Source organism: Anabrus simplex, chromosome 1 (genome assembly GCF_040414725.1).
Source record: "Anabrus simplex isolate iqAnaSimp1 chromosome 1, ASM4041472v1, whole genome shotgun sequence".
In the NCBI taxonomy this organism is placed as follows: Eukaryota; Metazoa; Arthropoda; class Insecta; order Orthoptera; family Tettigoniidae; genus Anabrus; species Anabrus simplex.
In genome coordinates, this window is record NC_090265.1 from 869,888,931 (window position 1) to 869,904,709 (window position 15,779).

General features: G+C 39.4%; 1 protein-coding gene across 1 annotated transcript in view; it reads left to right on the forward strand.

Annotated features, from left to right (window-relative positions):
* Mct1 (Monocarboxylate transporter 1) overlaps positions 1 to 15,779 on the forward strand; it is a 359,238-nt gene that overhangs the window by 159,788 nt on the left and 183,671 nt on the right. The window contains exon 2 of the mRNA XM_067136498.2: positions 5,962 to 6,081. Coding sequence (XP_066992599.1) covers positions 5,962 to 6,081 — 120 coding nt within the window. The remainder of the gene's footprint in view (positions 1 to 5,961; positions 6,082 to 15,779) is intronic.

Sequence of the window (15,779 nt, forward strand, 5' to 3'; positions counted from 1 at the left end):
ATACCTTGACATTGAAGAATTCATATTCATTGACTCAAAGTAGTCATATTCATTGACTCTGAACATAGAGAGCCATGCAAAATAAAGTTTGAATCTTTTTGTTGAACCATTTGTACGAGATGAAAGTCATCTCGTAGACCAACATCTCCATCTTTTTTTTTAAGCCATTGTTGTCCGAAGACCAGAGATAACTCGAATCAAATATAAGCTAGAAAGAAATGCATTGGCAATCCTCCTTTACATGAGGTGCAATCTGTCTAATCGAAACGAACTACATGTAAAGTCAGTCACAGAGGACACTAAGCAGCCATAACAGACTGATCTGTGACATCGTAAAGAATGCGATATCTTGCAAAGTACAAAAGTAAGACGTGAAGGTAATGAGGTGTTGCTCAGTGTGTATCGTTTGACTAACCGCATACCGTAGCATATTAAAGGTACTGCACTTCGCAACACTCGGTATGCTGTTTGCAGCACGTCCTGACATGAACTTGGGAGTTCCTGCCCAGATCAGAATAACATCAGTTCCGTGGAAAGGAAACGGGTACTGAAAACTTGAAGTTCACATGGAAAACCGTGGCATTTGTGGTGAAAATAAAGAACGATACAGCTGATTTTTCTCTGTGAGCCTAAGTAGTATTCTCGTTATTGTATACCTCGAATTTTCGATACCTTGAAGTATTTTCAGCCTCGATGCTTCGAGTTATCGAAGTTCGACTGTACTCCGTTTAACAATGTATTTTAATATGTACATTTCAATCTACCATTCTCAGGATAATGTAAGATTCCTTCATGGCCTTTGCTCTGTTATGGAATTACCTTTTGGATATACTTAAGTTTGAATCTACTTGTAGCACATAATATTCATCAAATATTTATGTCTTGATGTACAAATACAGAACACACAACGTCTAATTGCCAACAGGTGCTAATGCTTATTTCACCAGACTCGCGTACTATTCCAAACATTGTTACCTTTGCATCACCTCCCAATTTGCAGTAATCACGGCGCTACCGATTAACGTGCAATAAGCCATTTCAAGGTGGCAGACAAATGGATTCACTAATTCATTCCCGGTCCCTCGCTCTCACTTCGTTCGATCCATTATTGAATATCGTCAGTAGTGGAAATAGCGCTTTTGCAACTACATTAATGAAGACTTCGCTGATAGTTGCACTGAAAATAGAAGCGGCGAATGCATTCTTTTTTCTTGTGTTTGAATTATGAATATACTGGCGAAATGAATCTTATGTATCGAGAACTACGTTTCCACGCGGGGCGACTCTATAACACAACTGTCTAGAGACTGATAACGTATATTAGTGCGAACAAGTCACGATGCGATTTCAGGGTGAGGTAGTGGATGACGTCAAGGAATCATAAGAGCGGTAACTGCTCTCTAAAAACTCAGTAAACTGCTATCATGTCGATGGTACTCAATTTAATGCTTGCTCAAAATGGTGAGACGATTATAATACTTGTTGTTTAAAGGAACCTAACATCTAGGTTTTCGGCCCAAAATTGGTGAGAAGCTAGCAGGATAACTTTACTTTGTGACCTTCTTTGCGCCTTGTCACGAGTTTTAATTGAGTTCAACCAATCAGCCAAGAGACGGTAAGATTATTCCATAGTTTCTAAAATAGTGATTCGTTGTTGGAGAAAATGTATTTTGCTCTCCTTTGATGTCCTTAGTCATTGGCTCGTGGAATATGGCAGATAGCTATGTTGCCTTGTTCCTTAAAAGGCAATCACCAACGCCGACACCACCACAACCACTGGGCTGGTGTGAAATCTGTCTTGTACGTGGCTCTGGAAGTATGGAATTACTGATGTCTGGATGGTGCTAAGTTATGACGTTCAGAGCATGAGTGTGTTTGGAAGCTACGAAACATATTTCTCATAGTACCAGACGTTCAGTAATAGAACTCTACGTCACAGTGAGGAAAGCAATGGCAAACTACCTCACTCTAGTCTAGTACGCCTCATTGCAACTCTGCCATACAAAGACATAGGAATTTTAGGATCCAGCTAGCTTCCAGGCTGGTTTGTTAACACACATAACAGTTTGAGAATTCGGAAAATGCATGGTTTTGCGCCGTTGGTAGGAAAATGGCCGTAATAAGGCAGCTTTCATACGGCCATCACTGTAAACCGCTGGATCAAAACGTTGGCTACTAGCCGAATCTGGCAGTTACTGCGCAGCGTTCGGTGAAGATAGATCGCACACTTTATAGACGCAATTGAAGAAAACGACTGTGTAGGATTATATCGAGTTAACCAAAGAAGAGAATTGTCGGGGGATTGTCACTTATTGTTTCAATAACTTTGTCTTTTTTATCAAATGTTTTTTGCAAGTTCTAACGAACATCGCAATCCTTGTAAATTTCTAAGGCCTTATCTCATATCAAAATTATCAGTTCCTCTGTAGCAACGCAATGCCTTATCGATTTCCAACCAGTACAATCAAAGATTTAAAAAGAGCAACTATTCGTGCTCGTCTTCCCTTTTCTTCCTGGTCTTTTTCCAATTCCTCCGAGAAGGTTTATTTCGGATTTGGCCCCATTTTACGGCCAGACGCCCTTCCTAACTTCAACCTTATGTGAAGGGAAGTATTTACTGTTGCGTGTTTCTTTGGTTGGTAGTATGATGCGTTCTTTGCATGTGAATATATGTATTAAAACGAACACCTAGTCCCCGAGCCAGATAAATGAACTGTATGCATATAAAATCCCCGGCCTGACTGGGAATCGAACCCGCGATCCTCTGAAACGAAGGCCTGGACGGACCATTTAGCCGAGGAGCAGAAGTAAGACTGAGGTACTCAAGAGAGACATTCTTTTATTGACAGCAACTGGTACAGATTTCTGCAGTGTGTAAAATACTGTGTTCTACTTCAGGAGGGCCTGCATCTCCCGAACCAAGCAAATCACTTTTAAATACTGTTTATATTGTCATATGTTTACATTGATATATTTTGCAATGAAAGTTACATATTGAAAGGCTTATATGAGAGTTTATAGTTTACATGAAGTTAGTATTTATGTGGTTGTGGTTGTGGTGTGGGAGGGGGTGGGGATCACTGTTTTATAGGTCACAAATACAATAATTTCCCACCCTTATAACCTATTTCAATTTCATTATAATTTTCGAACTCTGTTATCACTTACTGTAAACGTATTTTACCAACAGATAAGCGTATATTAGACTAGCAGGATTCAGTAACGTCCACCTCTGTGGTGTAGTGGTTAGTGTGATTAGCTACAACTCCCGGAGGCCTAATTCGATTCCCGGCTCTGCTATTTGAAAAGTGGTACAAGGACTTGAACCGGGTCCACTCAGACTCGGGAGGTCATCTGAGTAGAGAAGGGTTCGATTCCCTTCTCAGCCATCCTCGAAGTAGTTTTCCGTGGTTTCCCACTCCTCCTCGAGGCAAATGCCGGGATGGTACCTAACTTAAGGCCAGGGCCGCTTCCTTCCCTCTTCCTTGTCTATCCCTTCCTATCTTCCCATCACCCCACAAGGCTCATGTTCAGCATAGCTGGTGAGGCCGCCTGGGCGAGACACTGGTGCTCGTTCCCAGTTGTATCCCCCGACCCAAAGTCTCACGCTCCAGGACACTGTCCTTGAGGCGGTAGAGATGGGAACCTCCTTGAGATAGAGGGTAAAACTAACTCTGGGGGGTAAACGGATTAAGAAAGAAAGAAAGAAAGAAAGAAAGAAAGAAAGAAAGAATAACTGCGAATATTTTTCTTACTTAGTCGACAATTCAGAATAGTTCAATTATATTTGAACTGGTTGTTAAATTTTGGTTCTGTTGATAGAACTGCCGTACACCTAAGTCCGTGGCAGTTACCGTGTAGAAGTCAAAATATAATATTTTGTATTCTTATGGCGAATAGTAAACGAAAAATATATATTAGGTTTCTCGAAAATATGTTTGCCTTATAAAGGGTTAAACCGTTTGGCTAGTAGCGTGGCGAGTATGGACCACGGCTGGTTGGTGAATCATCACTGTGTATGTAGACATCATAATCGCCAACTTGAGTCCTACCTCAATTAAGATCATAAACAGGAAGTGTCTTAGCTAATAATTGAGGAATGTTGACACCTCCCGCCTCGCCTAGACTGCTCTGTTGCCCTACCTGACACCCTCCTCGCGGCAACTCGCCAACGCGGTGTCCTGCCAAAGTCCTTGCTAATGATGCAGCTCCGCCGTCAAACAGGAAGCTAAGAACATTCAAAATAGGGCACCAGGTCGACAAAACCCGCCAACTCTTTGGTCTGCCGAATATTAGTACTGCTAGTATTTTTCTTGATGAACCTGTTTTGACCTAAATAAAGCAGATACATAGGTTTATGATTATGATTATTATTATTATTATTATTATTATTATTATTATTATTATTATTATTATTATTATTATTATTATTATTATTATTATTGTTTCGTTATGCCCATTCATATAGTGCGTTGGACTTGTTCATTGGCTTGATGACTTTCGGCTTCCTATTCCCCCAAAATCTCTTCATGAACTCACTGTGTTGCCTCTTCTGGCTATCTTGTACCAGTCCTGCTGCTAGTTTTCACCACAAATGTTTTATTTACTGAGGTATTATTATTATCATTAATAATACTGTTATTTATTTTTACGTCCCACTATCTACTTTTACGGTTTTTGGAGTCGCCGAGGTGCCGGAATTTTGTCCCAATAGGAGATCTTTTACGTGCCAGTAAATCTACGGGGCTGACGTATTTGAGCACCTTCAAATACCACCGGACTGAGCCAGGATCGAACCTTTCAAGTTGGGACCAGAAAGCCAGCGCCACAACCGTCTGAGCCACTCAGCCCCGCACCTAATAATAATAATAATAATAATAATAATAATAATAATAATAATAATAATAATAATAATAATAATAATAATAATAATAATAATCATTGATTCGGCGGTTTCCGTAGTCACAGAGGATTAGGAAGCGCCTCTCTTGAATGGCTGGACAAGGAATTATTTAGAGCAACTTTAAGATAAATTTGAAAACTTTTTTTTTAAATTGAGAAATGGACAGTTTGAAAGAATAACAGACAATATAACAAGTTACTAATGAGCTCGTCAGCTTTAACAATGTCAGGGACTTAGAAGTCCGAAAATATGGTACAAAAGCTAGTGATAATTAACAGGCACTTTCGCGTTTCTACGGTGGTTGGTAGAGTGCTGTGTTCTAGTGTGGTGATGGTTATTATTGTTTAAAGATGAAGTAAAACTAGGCAACCATTATCTCTTATCATTAATCGGAAGGGGGAAAAAGCCATCGAAGAATGAAGGTATCAGAAAAAGGCATAACAGCCACACAAGGCGTGAAAATGAAAGACTCCCTAGGTCTCGCAAACCTGATATTGCTGGTGTCGGAAGGGAGCAAGAGTTGACCAAGGCAGATCCGATAGAAAATATGAAAATGAGGAGCCTGACGCAAGTAAGTGGAAGCAATGACAGGGTCAGCTAGAGGGTCCGTGGATGGCATCTGTGATATGAGAAGATGCGTGTGACGTCACATACTTAGCACAAATTTTGTCTTAGTTTGAAGCGCGATTTCATGAAAACTACGTGATTTATTTATTTATTTATTTATTTATTTATTTATTTATTTATTTATTTATTTATTTATTTATTTATTTATTTATTTATTTATTTATTTATTTATTTATTTATTTATCTGTCAACTGAGACATTAAACATATTGGAAGTTAAATGCTTTCGGCGATATAAGCGTTCTACCCAAACATTAAAAGCGTCTTAATGTATTTTCTTTCCATGAGCCCGTTGTCGAGGAACGTAAGTCTGCGGTAAAAAGTTGTGCGTAGTAGCCTACTTTAGTAAAATCTAAGTGTAATATAACATGTTGTTATCTTGCGCTGGATGATTTTTAAACTACAGTATAATGTTATATTGTAATGTTCCAGCGGATGGCGTCACCTACTCGTTTGGAGTCTTCTTCAGTGAGTTTCTGCGCTACTTCGAGAGTGGTAACGGAGAAACAGCCTTCATCGCCTCCATCCTGGTCGGAGTCACCCTCTGTTCAGGTGAGTCTTAATTATTTATTTTTAGAGCTGACCTTAATACACCATGAGCCAGCGAAACGAAGCACACCCAGCACTTCATACACACAAAGTTCTACCACGGTGTTATAATTATACCACGGTCTACGACCATTTCTGTCACGTGCAAGTTAGCAGTCCTGACGGTGAATTCAGTGTCGATGACGTGAAAACTGATCAGAAATTCACACCTTTGTCATTTCTGTGGATAGAATAAGCTTTCATGAATCCAAAAATATGACAGAAGGAATTTATTAAAAATTCTTCTTCCTCCAGTTGTAGGTTGCAGGTATGTTAATTCTGGCACTATAAATATTAATCACAAACATTACTTATGTACAGCAAACTCCCGATTATCCGGGTGTGGATTATTCGGTTTGCGGTTTATCCGTGCACCCCAAAGATTTATTGAAATATAATTTTTTTATTTATTACCTTCATTTTGTCACGGCATTTTGAATACCTGAGCGCTTGAATTTCGAGCAGTTGTTTGTTGGTGTTCTGTGATAGCAGGCATGGCTACGAAGCGAAAGAAATAACTTTTAACTTTTAACAAAAGCTTGCATTAATTGAAAAGTTCGAATAAAGAGAATCAGGAAGGCTATTAGCGAATGAATATGAGATTAGTGTTCAGATAGAGAGATAAAAATAGCAAACAGAGTGTTTTACCAACAATAGACGTAAGTAATTTTTAAATTCGCCATACATTATTGATGTTTTTATTGAATGTCGTAATTATATGACATTATAGCATTTTCAAACAAAATTATAGGTTCTATATTATTAAAAGTTTCATTATGCATTAACATGCACAAATTCGAATTATCCGGGTTTTCAGTTATCCGTGAGAATTTGTCCAGTGATTAGTCCGGATAATCGAGATTTTGCTGTATAGTTATGGATGCACTTTGTAAGCCTTTACTGTAAAACTTGTTTTGTTCACTTGCACTAAAATAAGTATGACTCAAAGTTTTGTGGAAATGATGCCTAAGGCTGTGGCATAAATACGTATTTCAAATGTGATTTGATGCCTTCTGCATCCCTGTTGATAAAATAAAGGAGATAGATGGCTCACATTACTCATGCTTTTTGCCCCAGTCGGTGTTCAAAGGTCGAGCAGCTCGATTTTGTTCTGATAGATTTACGACAGAATAGTAGCGTTACGGAAAATGTTCCAAAGTTTGGGCTGGGAAGACTTGGGGGAAAGGAGACGAGCTGCTGGTCTAAGTGATATGTTCCGAACCGTCAGCGGAGAATGGCATTAGTGGACGAATAAGTTTGAGTGGTGTTTTTAAAAGTAGACAAGATCACAGCACGAAGATAAAGTTGGAATTCAAGAGGACAAATAGGGGCAAATATTCGTTTATAGGAAGGGAAGTTAGGGAATGAATTTACCAAGGGAGATGTTCAGTACATTTCCAAATTATTTGCAATTAGAAAAGTCTAGCAAAACGTCAGTGGTGATTGATTGATTGATTGATTGATTGATTGATTGATTGATTGATTGATTGATTGATTGATTGATTGATTGATTGATTGATTGATTGATTGATTGATTGATTGATTGATTGATTGATTGATTGATTGATTGATTGATTGATTGATTGATTGATTGATTGATTGATTGATTGATTGATTGATTGATTGATTGATTGATTGATTGATTGATTGATTGATTGATTGATTGATTGATTGATTGATTGATTGATTGATTGATTGATTGATTGATTGATTGATTGATTGATTGATTGATTGATTGATTGATTGATTGATTGATTGATTGATTGATTGATTGATTGATTGATTGATTGATTGATTGATTGATTGATTGATTGATTGATTGATTGATTGATTGATTGATTGATTGATTGATTGATTGATTGATTGATTGATTGATTGATTGATTGATTGATTGATTGATTGATTGATTGATTGATTGATTGATTGATTGATTGATTGATTGATTGATTGATTGATTGATTGATTGATTGATTGATTGATTGATTGATTGATTGATTGATTGATTGATTGATTGATTGATTGATTGATTGATTGATTGATTGATTGATTGATTGATTGATTGTGAACAACTCGGAATAGAGTTTCTCAGATATGAATTGACAAAATTATCCTTAAATCATGCAGGTTTAACGTTTAGGCGACCTTAATTAAGGGACTGGTCATCTCGTTGTATTTTCACCTTGAACCCGTGAATATTTCAACGTGATTTGTACGACCAGCGTGGAGAAGAGATCCGACGTGATTTTATCGCTCAGAATTGCGCAAAAAATAATATATAACTCCATAAATGTATCCAGGAGAATGGGAGAGGAATTATCCACCTTCCAATAAAAAATAAAATGGAATAACTAAAAATTACATCATTTCGTGTGTTGGGCTAGTGGCTTTACGTCGCACCGACACAATAGGTCTTATGGCGACGATCGGATAGGAAAGGCCTAGGAGTTGGAAGGAAGCGGCAGTGGCCTTAATTAAGGTACAGCCCCAGCATTTGCCTGGTGTAAAAATGGGAAACCATGGAAAGTCATCTTCGAACCCGCTATCTCCCGGATGCAAGCTCACAGCCGCGCACCCCTAACCTCACGGCCAACTCGCCCGGTCATTTCATATGTATGGGTCCGGTTTCGACCCTTGCGTAGGGTCATCTTCAGTCATGTAATTTTAAAATCAAAGCAATAAAATTGTGTAAATTTAGTTATTCCATTTAATTTTACATTGAAAAGTGGATAATTCCTCTGTTCTTCTCGTGAATACTCTGTCAATACGGATCAAGTATGAAGTTTCTTACGTACGATAAATTCATCCTTTGCGTGACCTGCGAGGATAATTTCTGAATGATTCGTGAACTAGATCCATACAAATTGCTGAAGGTCCATAGTACATCTTCCCTTTCATTTCCAGTGATCAACATTTTATTATTATTAATGTCCGGCTCCATGGCTCAATTTTCGGAATAGGAGCGGCCTTCAGGTTCGATTTTCGGTGGGGCCAGAGATTTTATTCGCCTCTCATTCGGAGACTGAGTATTTCCGTTTTGTTTTTTGTTTTTTTGGTGTAAACCTCTTCAGTTATACACATCATGCTACAATACCAACCACCCCAGGAAAACGTAGTCGAGAATACATTCTTCCACATAGACTTCGTTTCCTTTAATGCTGGAGGTACGCTCGATCAATAATCAATAAAAGAGTTATATGTTGAGCATATAATGCTTTAAGTTATTCCAAAGCTTGCAGTTTCATATGATTGTGGATATCATGATCATAGATATGGGACCTCCTATTTTACGGCGAATTCAAAGCACAGGGAGGTGAAATTTTCGTTTCAAAAATGACTCATGTATTGACCACCTTCATGAAAATCCAGTAAGGATGGACCCTGTGCATTACGCCTCACATCACTATCGTGCCTACATTAGATATTCCTCTCTGAACCATCATTTCTCTTACTCCATAATCCAGAAATCTATCAGCCTTCCTCTTGCTTCTTTCATCCAGTTACCAGTTCATCAATGCCCCAAGCATTCACTCATCACTCACTCTTTTCTTACCATCGCAGTCTAGTCATTACCTGATGGTTTCCCCGGAGTGGACTGTATTATTTTCGCTTTCAGACTTTCCATCCATGCTGTAATGGAGTATTGCGAATGGCAATGAAAGAACTTAAGAACAGGAAATACTACATTTAATTTGCAGAATTAAAATTAATAATTTCAGAATGTTCTGTGTTCAATGTTAGGCCCCTTTAAACGACAAGCATCATCATCATCAGCAGCAAGGTTCCAAATCTCCACAAGCTTTATGTGGCATTTTCTTCTGAAGCATCTTACCGCTTGTTGTGATGAGTTTCGGAAGTGAACAGTTGAGGAAGTTCCTATCATGCTAAAGTCATGTGCCATCAAGCTCCAGTTATCACGGCCTTTTACGTAAGTGCTACGAGTGGCCTCATTAAGAAACTTGCTTCTTGACCATCATAAAGTTCACGTGTGTTGATATATCATCTCCCAGTCTGCTAGTTTTCTCGATTCATTTTACTGTCGAATTATTGATAAAGTTTGAAGTAGTGATTGAATGAAAGCGCCGAGGTGCAAAAATAACGCCAATGTAGCCATCTGATATCTAAGTAAATGCTTCACAAGAATTGAAAAAGCCGGGCTGAGTGGCTCAGACGGTTAAGGCGCTGGCCTTCTGACCCCAACTTGGCAGGTTCGATCCTGGCTCAGTCCGGTGGTATTTGAAGGTGCTCAAATACGTCAGCCTCGTGTCGGTAGATTTACTGGCACGTAAAAAGAACTCCTGCGGGACTAAATTCCGGCACCTCGGCGTCTCCGAAAACCTTAAAAGAGTAGTTAGTGGGACGTAAAGCAAATAACATTATTATTATTATAGAATTGAAAAGTGGTTTCTGATTAATTGTTTGACAGACTTTGAGTGTGTAAATCAACTACAGTATCATAAATGTATACTTTTCGAGGGTTCCACATCAAGTCATCGACATACAGAAATGGCACCGGCATGCACTGGCTGGCAGATAACGCAACGGAGGGGACGCATTTCTGCAGTGTATTTTCGCCATTGTTAAGACACGGGCACGAGGCTACAAGCCTCAATTAAAGCGTCAATCGAATGAATGGCATCACTCAGGTTCGCCACGCCCACATATATTCCGAAAGGAACCCAGTCGGGTGAAGCGTATGATGATTGTGGCATAAGACTACGAGGGTGTAATTCTTACACATGCTATGCCTGAGGGACAAACCATCAACAGTGACTACTATTAACGATTTCTGGAGTGATATATGAATCCGGCTATGCGGCGTAAACGTCCAAGTTTATTGCGAGACGATCACCCTATTTGTGTTGCATGGCAACCCACCTTGTCATGTGACAAACAGAATCAAGCTCTTGGAACACCCTCCGTACTCACCAGACATGAGCCCTTGTGACTTCGACCTGTTTCTGAAGTTGAAGGCCGCCGATTTCCTGACGTGACATCTGTACTCCGTCGCAGTCATCATCAGAGAACGCCTCGCCAACGGTCCCAAACGGGTTCCCGAATTTTGACAAAAGGTAATAGACTTATCGGGTGTCTACATTGAAGTAATGTAATGGAACTGTTTTGACACGTCTTTATTTACCGCCCTCGTATCTGCGAAAGGAAGTTCAGTGCCCCCTGGGTACAAATTTACAACCAAAACGAGAAGAAGCATTTCTATCCAGTTTTCTTCTGTCGCTTAAGAGAACTCCAGAATGAGCGAATTTATTTCTCATACTACACAGCCTTATCTCTGCAGCAGTCTTCATGGAGTACTGCGCCATTTCGGCTGATTCTATCTCCGCATTTCTGTTCAGCTTTGCAGTTAAGACGCCTGTTGTTTACTAGCTCAGTGCACCCACGATTCAAGAATTACTTGGCTATGTAGATTAATCACCTGACCCCTGTGGGTGGTGGGGGTTGTATATAATACATCCATAGCGTCCTCTGTTTGTCGTATGAGGCGATTAAAAGATGGTGACTGCCAAGGGTCACAAGTCTTTGAGCGGATATTTTACGAAGTCTACTTTGGTAGCAAAGCCTGACTTTGCTCTAAGTCTGTTTCATAGACACTACTTTCTCTAAAGTCGACTTTAGCTGAAGTAGACTTTGCAAAGTCGAGATTTTATGAAATGTATTTGAGGTTGGCAGTGATAACGTCTTTAATAATAATAGGAAACAAGACAAGAGCGGCTTGCGTCGAACACTGTATTTCTGATCAGACCTAGAGTATCGTAATTTCTCGTGCTTTCTTTTTCTCAACCATAGAAGAAAATAAAAATATTTTCAGCTTGTGAAAATTCGAAAAACTGAGGTCTTTTCCTGACAATCAGTACAGATACCATTCTATTTATTCTGATGACAATTGGCTGGTTTACAGTACGTAATTCAGAAGAAACTAGTTGAAAGTTGCTTATAACAAAATAAATTAGGCCTGTAACTAGAACATTTATTTAATATAACCTTATTAAATTACGTGTAGACCGAGCTCGATAGCTGCAGTCGCCTAAATGTGGCCAGTATCCAGTATTCGGGGGATAGTGTGTTCGAACCCCACTGTCGGCAGCCCTGAAGATAGTTTTCCGTGGTTTCCCATTTTCACACCAGGCTGTACCTTAATTAAGGCCACGGACGCTTCTTTCCCACTCCTAGCCCTTTCCGATCACATCGTCGCCATAAGACGTATCTGTGTCGGTGCGACGTAAAGCAGCTTGTAAAAAAAGTTACGTGTAGAAGCAATAAAATAATAATAAATTACTAACTCTAATAATTCACAATAGTCATAGTATCTTAAAGCAATTAGTAGTTGTATTGGATGAATAGGTAGTCCTCTTCGATTTTCCGCCATTAGTGCATCTTCAAACATCGCGAAGATGTCTAAGACAGTTCGTTTTTCGAATCTCTACCTAATTTCGAATTCGTTATCCCTATAGTGTAGAACTCAACCGGGTTTTGCGCATTCCGTCTAACTCGACGAGGAGTATGTGTGGCTTGGATAATATACTCCTAAAGCAGAACCCTGGCAGTTGTTGTTAGTCATATAAGTTCTTCACACCAGATGAGTTATCTGCGCTGCACTAGTCAGGTAGCTATAAGCTTACATTCTGGGTTAGATGGGTTCGAATCCCACCGTCGATAGCTAACAGATCGTTTTTCCGTGGATTCCCATTTTCCAACCTGGTAAATTATAGGACTGTTACTTAATTGAGGCCACTACCTTCCCAGTCATGGCCGCTTCCATATCATTGTCGCTGAAAACCTGTAAATTTTGTGCGACGTTAGACAGCAGTCAGCCAAGAAAACATTTTCCTCATAACCTGCAAACCTGCAGCGATACTGGGCTGTTATCAAAAACTTCACGATAACGAGCTATTATGGCCATTTCCGTGTGTATTAATCCTCTGTAATAATCCCACAAAATCTAATGAAATTCAAGGAAACTCAATATTCTTGAGGGTACAATTGTGTAAAATATATTAAAGATTAGACTATGCTAGTAAATGGATGTCTAAAGGACCTGCAGATAGTAAAGGAATTTGTACACCTTGGGTCAGTCACCAATGACACGGGAAGCTGTGAGATAGAGATCAATAGGTCAGCAAGCCATTCTGCAATGGTTAAACTCAGTAAGATATCTGGCAGAACCGGGCAATATCAGAAGCTACGAAGATGCGCTCGGTAGAATCACTAGTGTTCTCAGTCTTTTAGTACGGCTGTGAGACCTGGGCCGTGAATGCTAGAGACAAAAATCGAATTGATGTCTTTGAGATGTGGTGTTGGCAGAGGTTTACGTTTAGGTTTAGGTTTACGTGAGCTCTGGACGGAAAGAAGAACTAATGTTTCCATTATGAACTAACTGAGCATCAAGAAACGTTTATCTTCCCGTGTGAGTGAGTGTTACTCCAGTTCCTTGGCCAGATTTTAATAATATAAGGAGAGCACTTTTAAAATACCATTTTGCAAGGAAAAGTTGAAGGCAGTAGACCTCGAGGAAGAACAGCAAGCAGATGGTTAGATCAGGCGAAGAATATCACTGGCCTACCACTTCAGATCATGTTAAGGAAAGCTGAACACCGCTCTGGGTGGAGGCATCACGTCAAGGCTGCAACGAAGAAATGATAGAGTTATGAGGTCTCGCCGCTCAGCAATGAGCAAAACGACTAATGATGATGATGATGATGATGATGATGATGCTAGTAAATAACGTCAGAAGTGTTTAAGATACTTATAACTGAAACTACAAAATATAACTAAGTTTAAGGGTCATTACTTTTACAGTATTAATTTAAATTGACAGTCGATTGTCACCAATTTTATCTTCTTCGATGTTGCTTTATGCAACGTATTCACTAACTCTGACCGAAAAAATGAAACACACTTCAATTTGCGTATCAAAACACACACTCTCAAGAGTTGTATATGAACTGACTCGAGGACATTTCATCATTGAGGATCTGTGACATACTATGATTCTACAATCTACAAAAGAATATCAAGAACTCTTACGTGCATTAACATCAAAGAAGACAGAAATTTGGAGTGACTTTCATATAACGGATGAAATGACAATAGACAATTCGTGCCAAAATTGCTTCGAGCTCAGGCATACACTGACTCGTGAAGCGGTCCATGGTTTCCATCATAAGGTATGTTTTGTACTTAGTTTTCACGAACCTAACCATGATTTTGTGTGCCGATAATCTAAAAAGCTATGTGGTCGTTACAACGTCCCGGAGTGCCCTAAGAGGCTTTTCTCTCTGCCAAACTTTGTAGCGAATACGTTTATATTCTTGCACATTGTGTACTTTTCTATTTAATAATTTATGGAGTATGGAATCTCCCAAAAGCCTTATTTCGTCACAACATGTGACGGAGGACGTCAAACTCTTCCGAGCGGGTTTTCCGTGCGGTTAGGTGCGCGCAGTTGTGAGATTGCATCTGGGAGATTGTGGGTTCGAATCCCACTATTGGCATCCCTGAAGTTGGTTTTCCGTGGTTTCTAGATTTCACACCAAACAAATGCTTGAGCTGTACGTTAATTAAGGTCACGGCCGCTTCCTTCCAACTTCTAGCCCTTTCCTGCCATAAGACCTATCTGTGTCAGTGCGACGTCAGTTGTAAACATCAAACTCTTCTCCAATATAACTTAGTTGTATTCATTAAATGGCAAATTTCAGATGTGGGTTATTTTTAAATTTTTCAATGACGAAACATTCATAGAATATCCATCTAATCTTAAATTATTTACGTAAACCTCTTGTAGGGCATAATTACGCAAAAACTCAGGTCATCGTGGTTCGGATTCGACGTTAACCTGTAGGTCCCGTGCCTGTGATCACGATGTCGTCAGCTATGTAAAACTTTAAGGTCCTTTCCTTTCGTAGGATTACTTAATAGCGGAGTGATATATATGAGCCTTGTTATGCAAAAGCTTGGCGTTGATGTTAAACAGCTGAAACTTGAGTAGGTCTGTGCTCGTAATCCCCGTAATGTAATATCCACTCCTCGACTGGTATTGTAGAGAACGAGCTTCAGATAGACTGTATTGCATTCTTGTCAGTTCGGTGGGTTGCAGACAAGGCGCGGATACTGTTGAAACTTGAACAGCTGGAAGTTACGTAGGTCTTATAAATCGCCCAGAAGAGAAACCGGAAATAAGCTCACGGTTGAAAATGTAACATGTGTGCAGTACTATGACAGCATTGACTCTAAAGCGAATTTTCTATAGAAAGTCACTTGTATAGGCCTATATCACCCGGAACATATATAACGAAAGGGGCTTTTCTATAAATACCAAAATTCATTATTACAGCACTGTCACCAAGCTGGTATCTCTGTGTCAGAATGCCTTATCTTCTCTCAGAAATGTGCGATCGTGGAATTATAGAAAAATGAAAGACTCTCCACAACATACTTGACCCAAACTACAAAAACGGGATCTACATAAGAAAATCCAGACAAGAAATCTACTCTAAGATAGAGAAGATCACGGAAACAGTGTGCAAACGTAGGGCTCGCTTCTGCGGTCACTTGCGATGGATGGACAACTCTCGATGGACAAAACGCTTTTTTTACAATTTCGACTCAAAAACAAAACCAAACAATTCCCTGGTACGTTAACGTCAAGG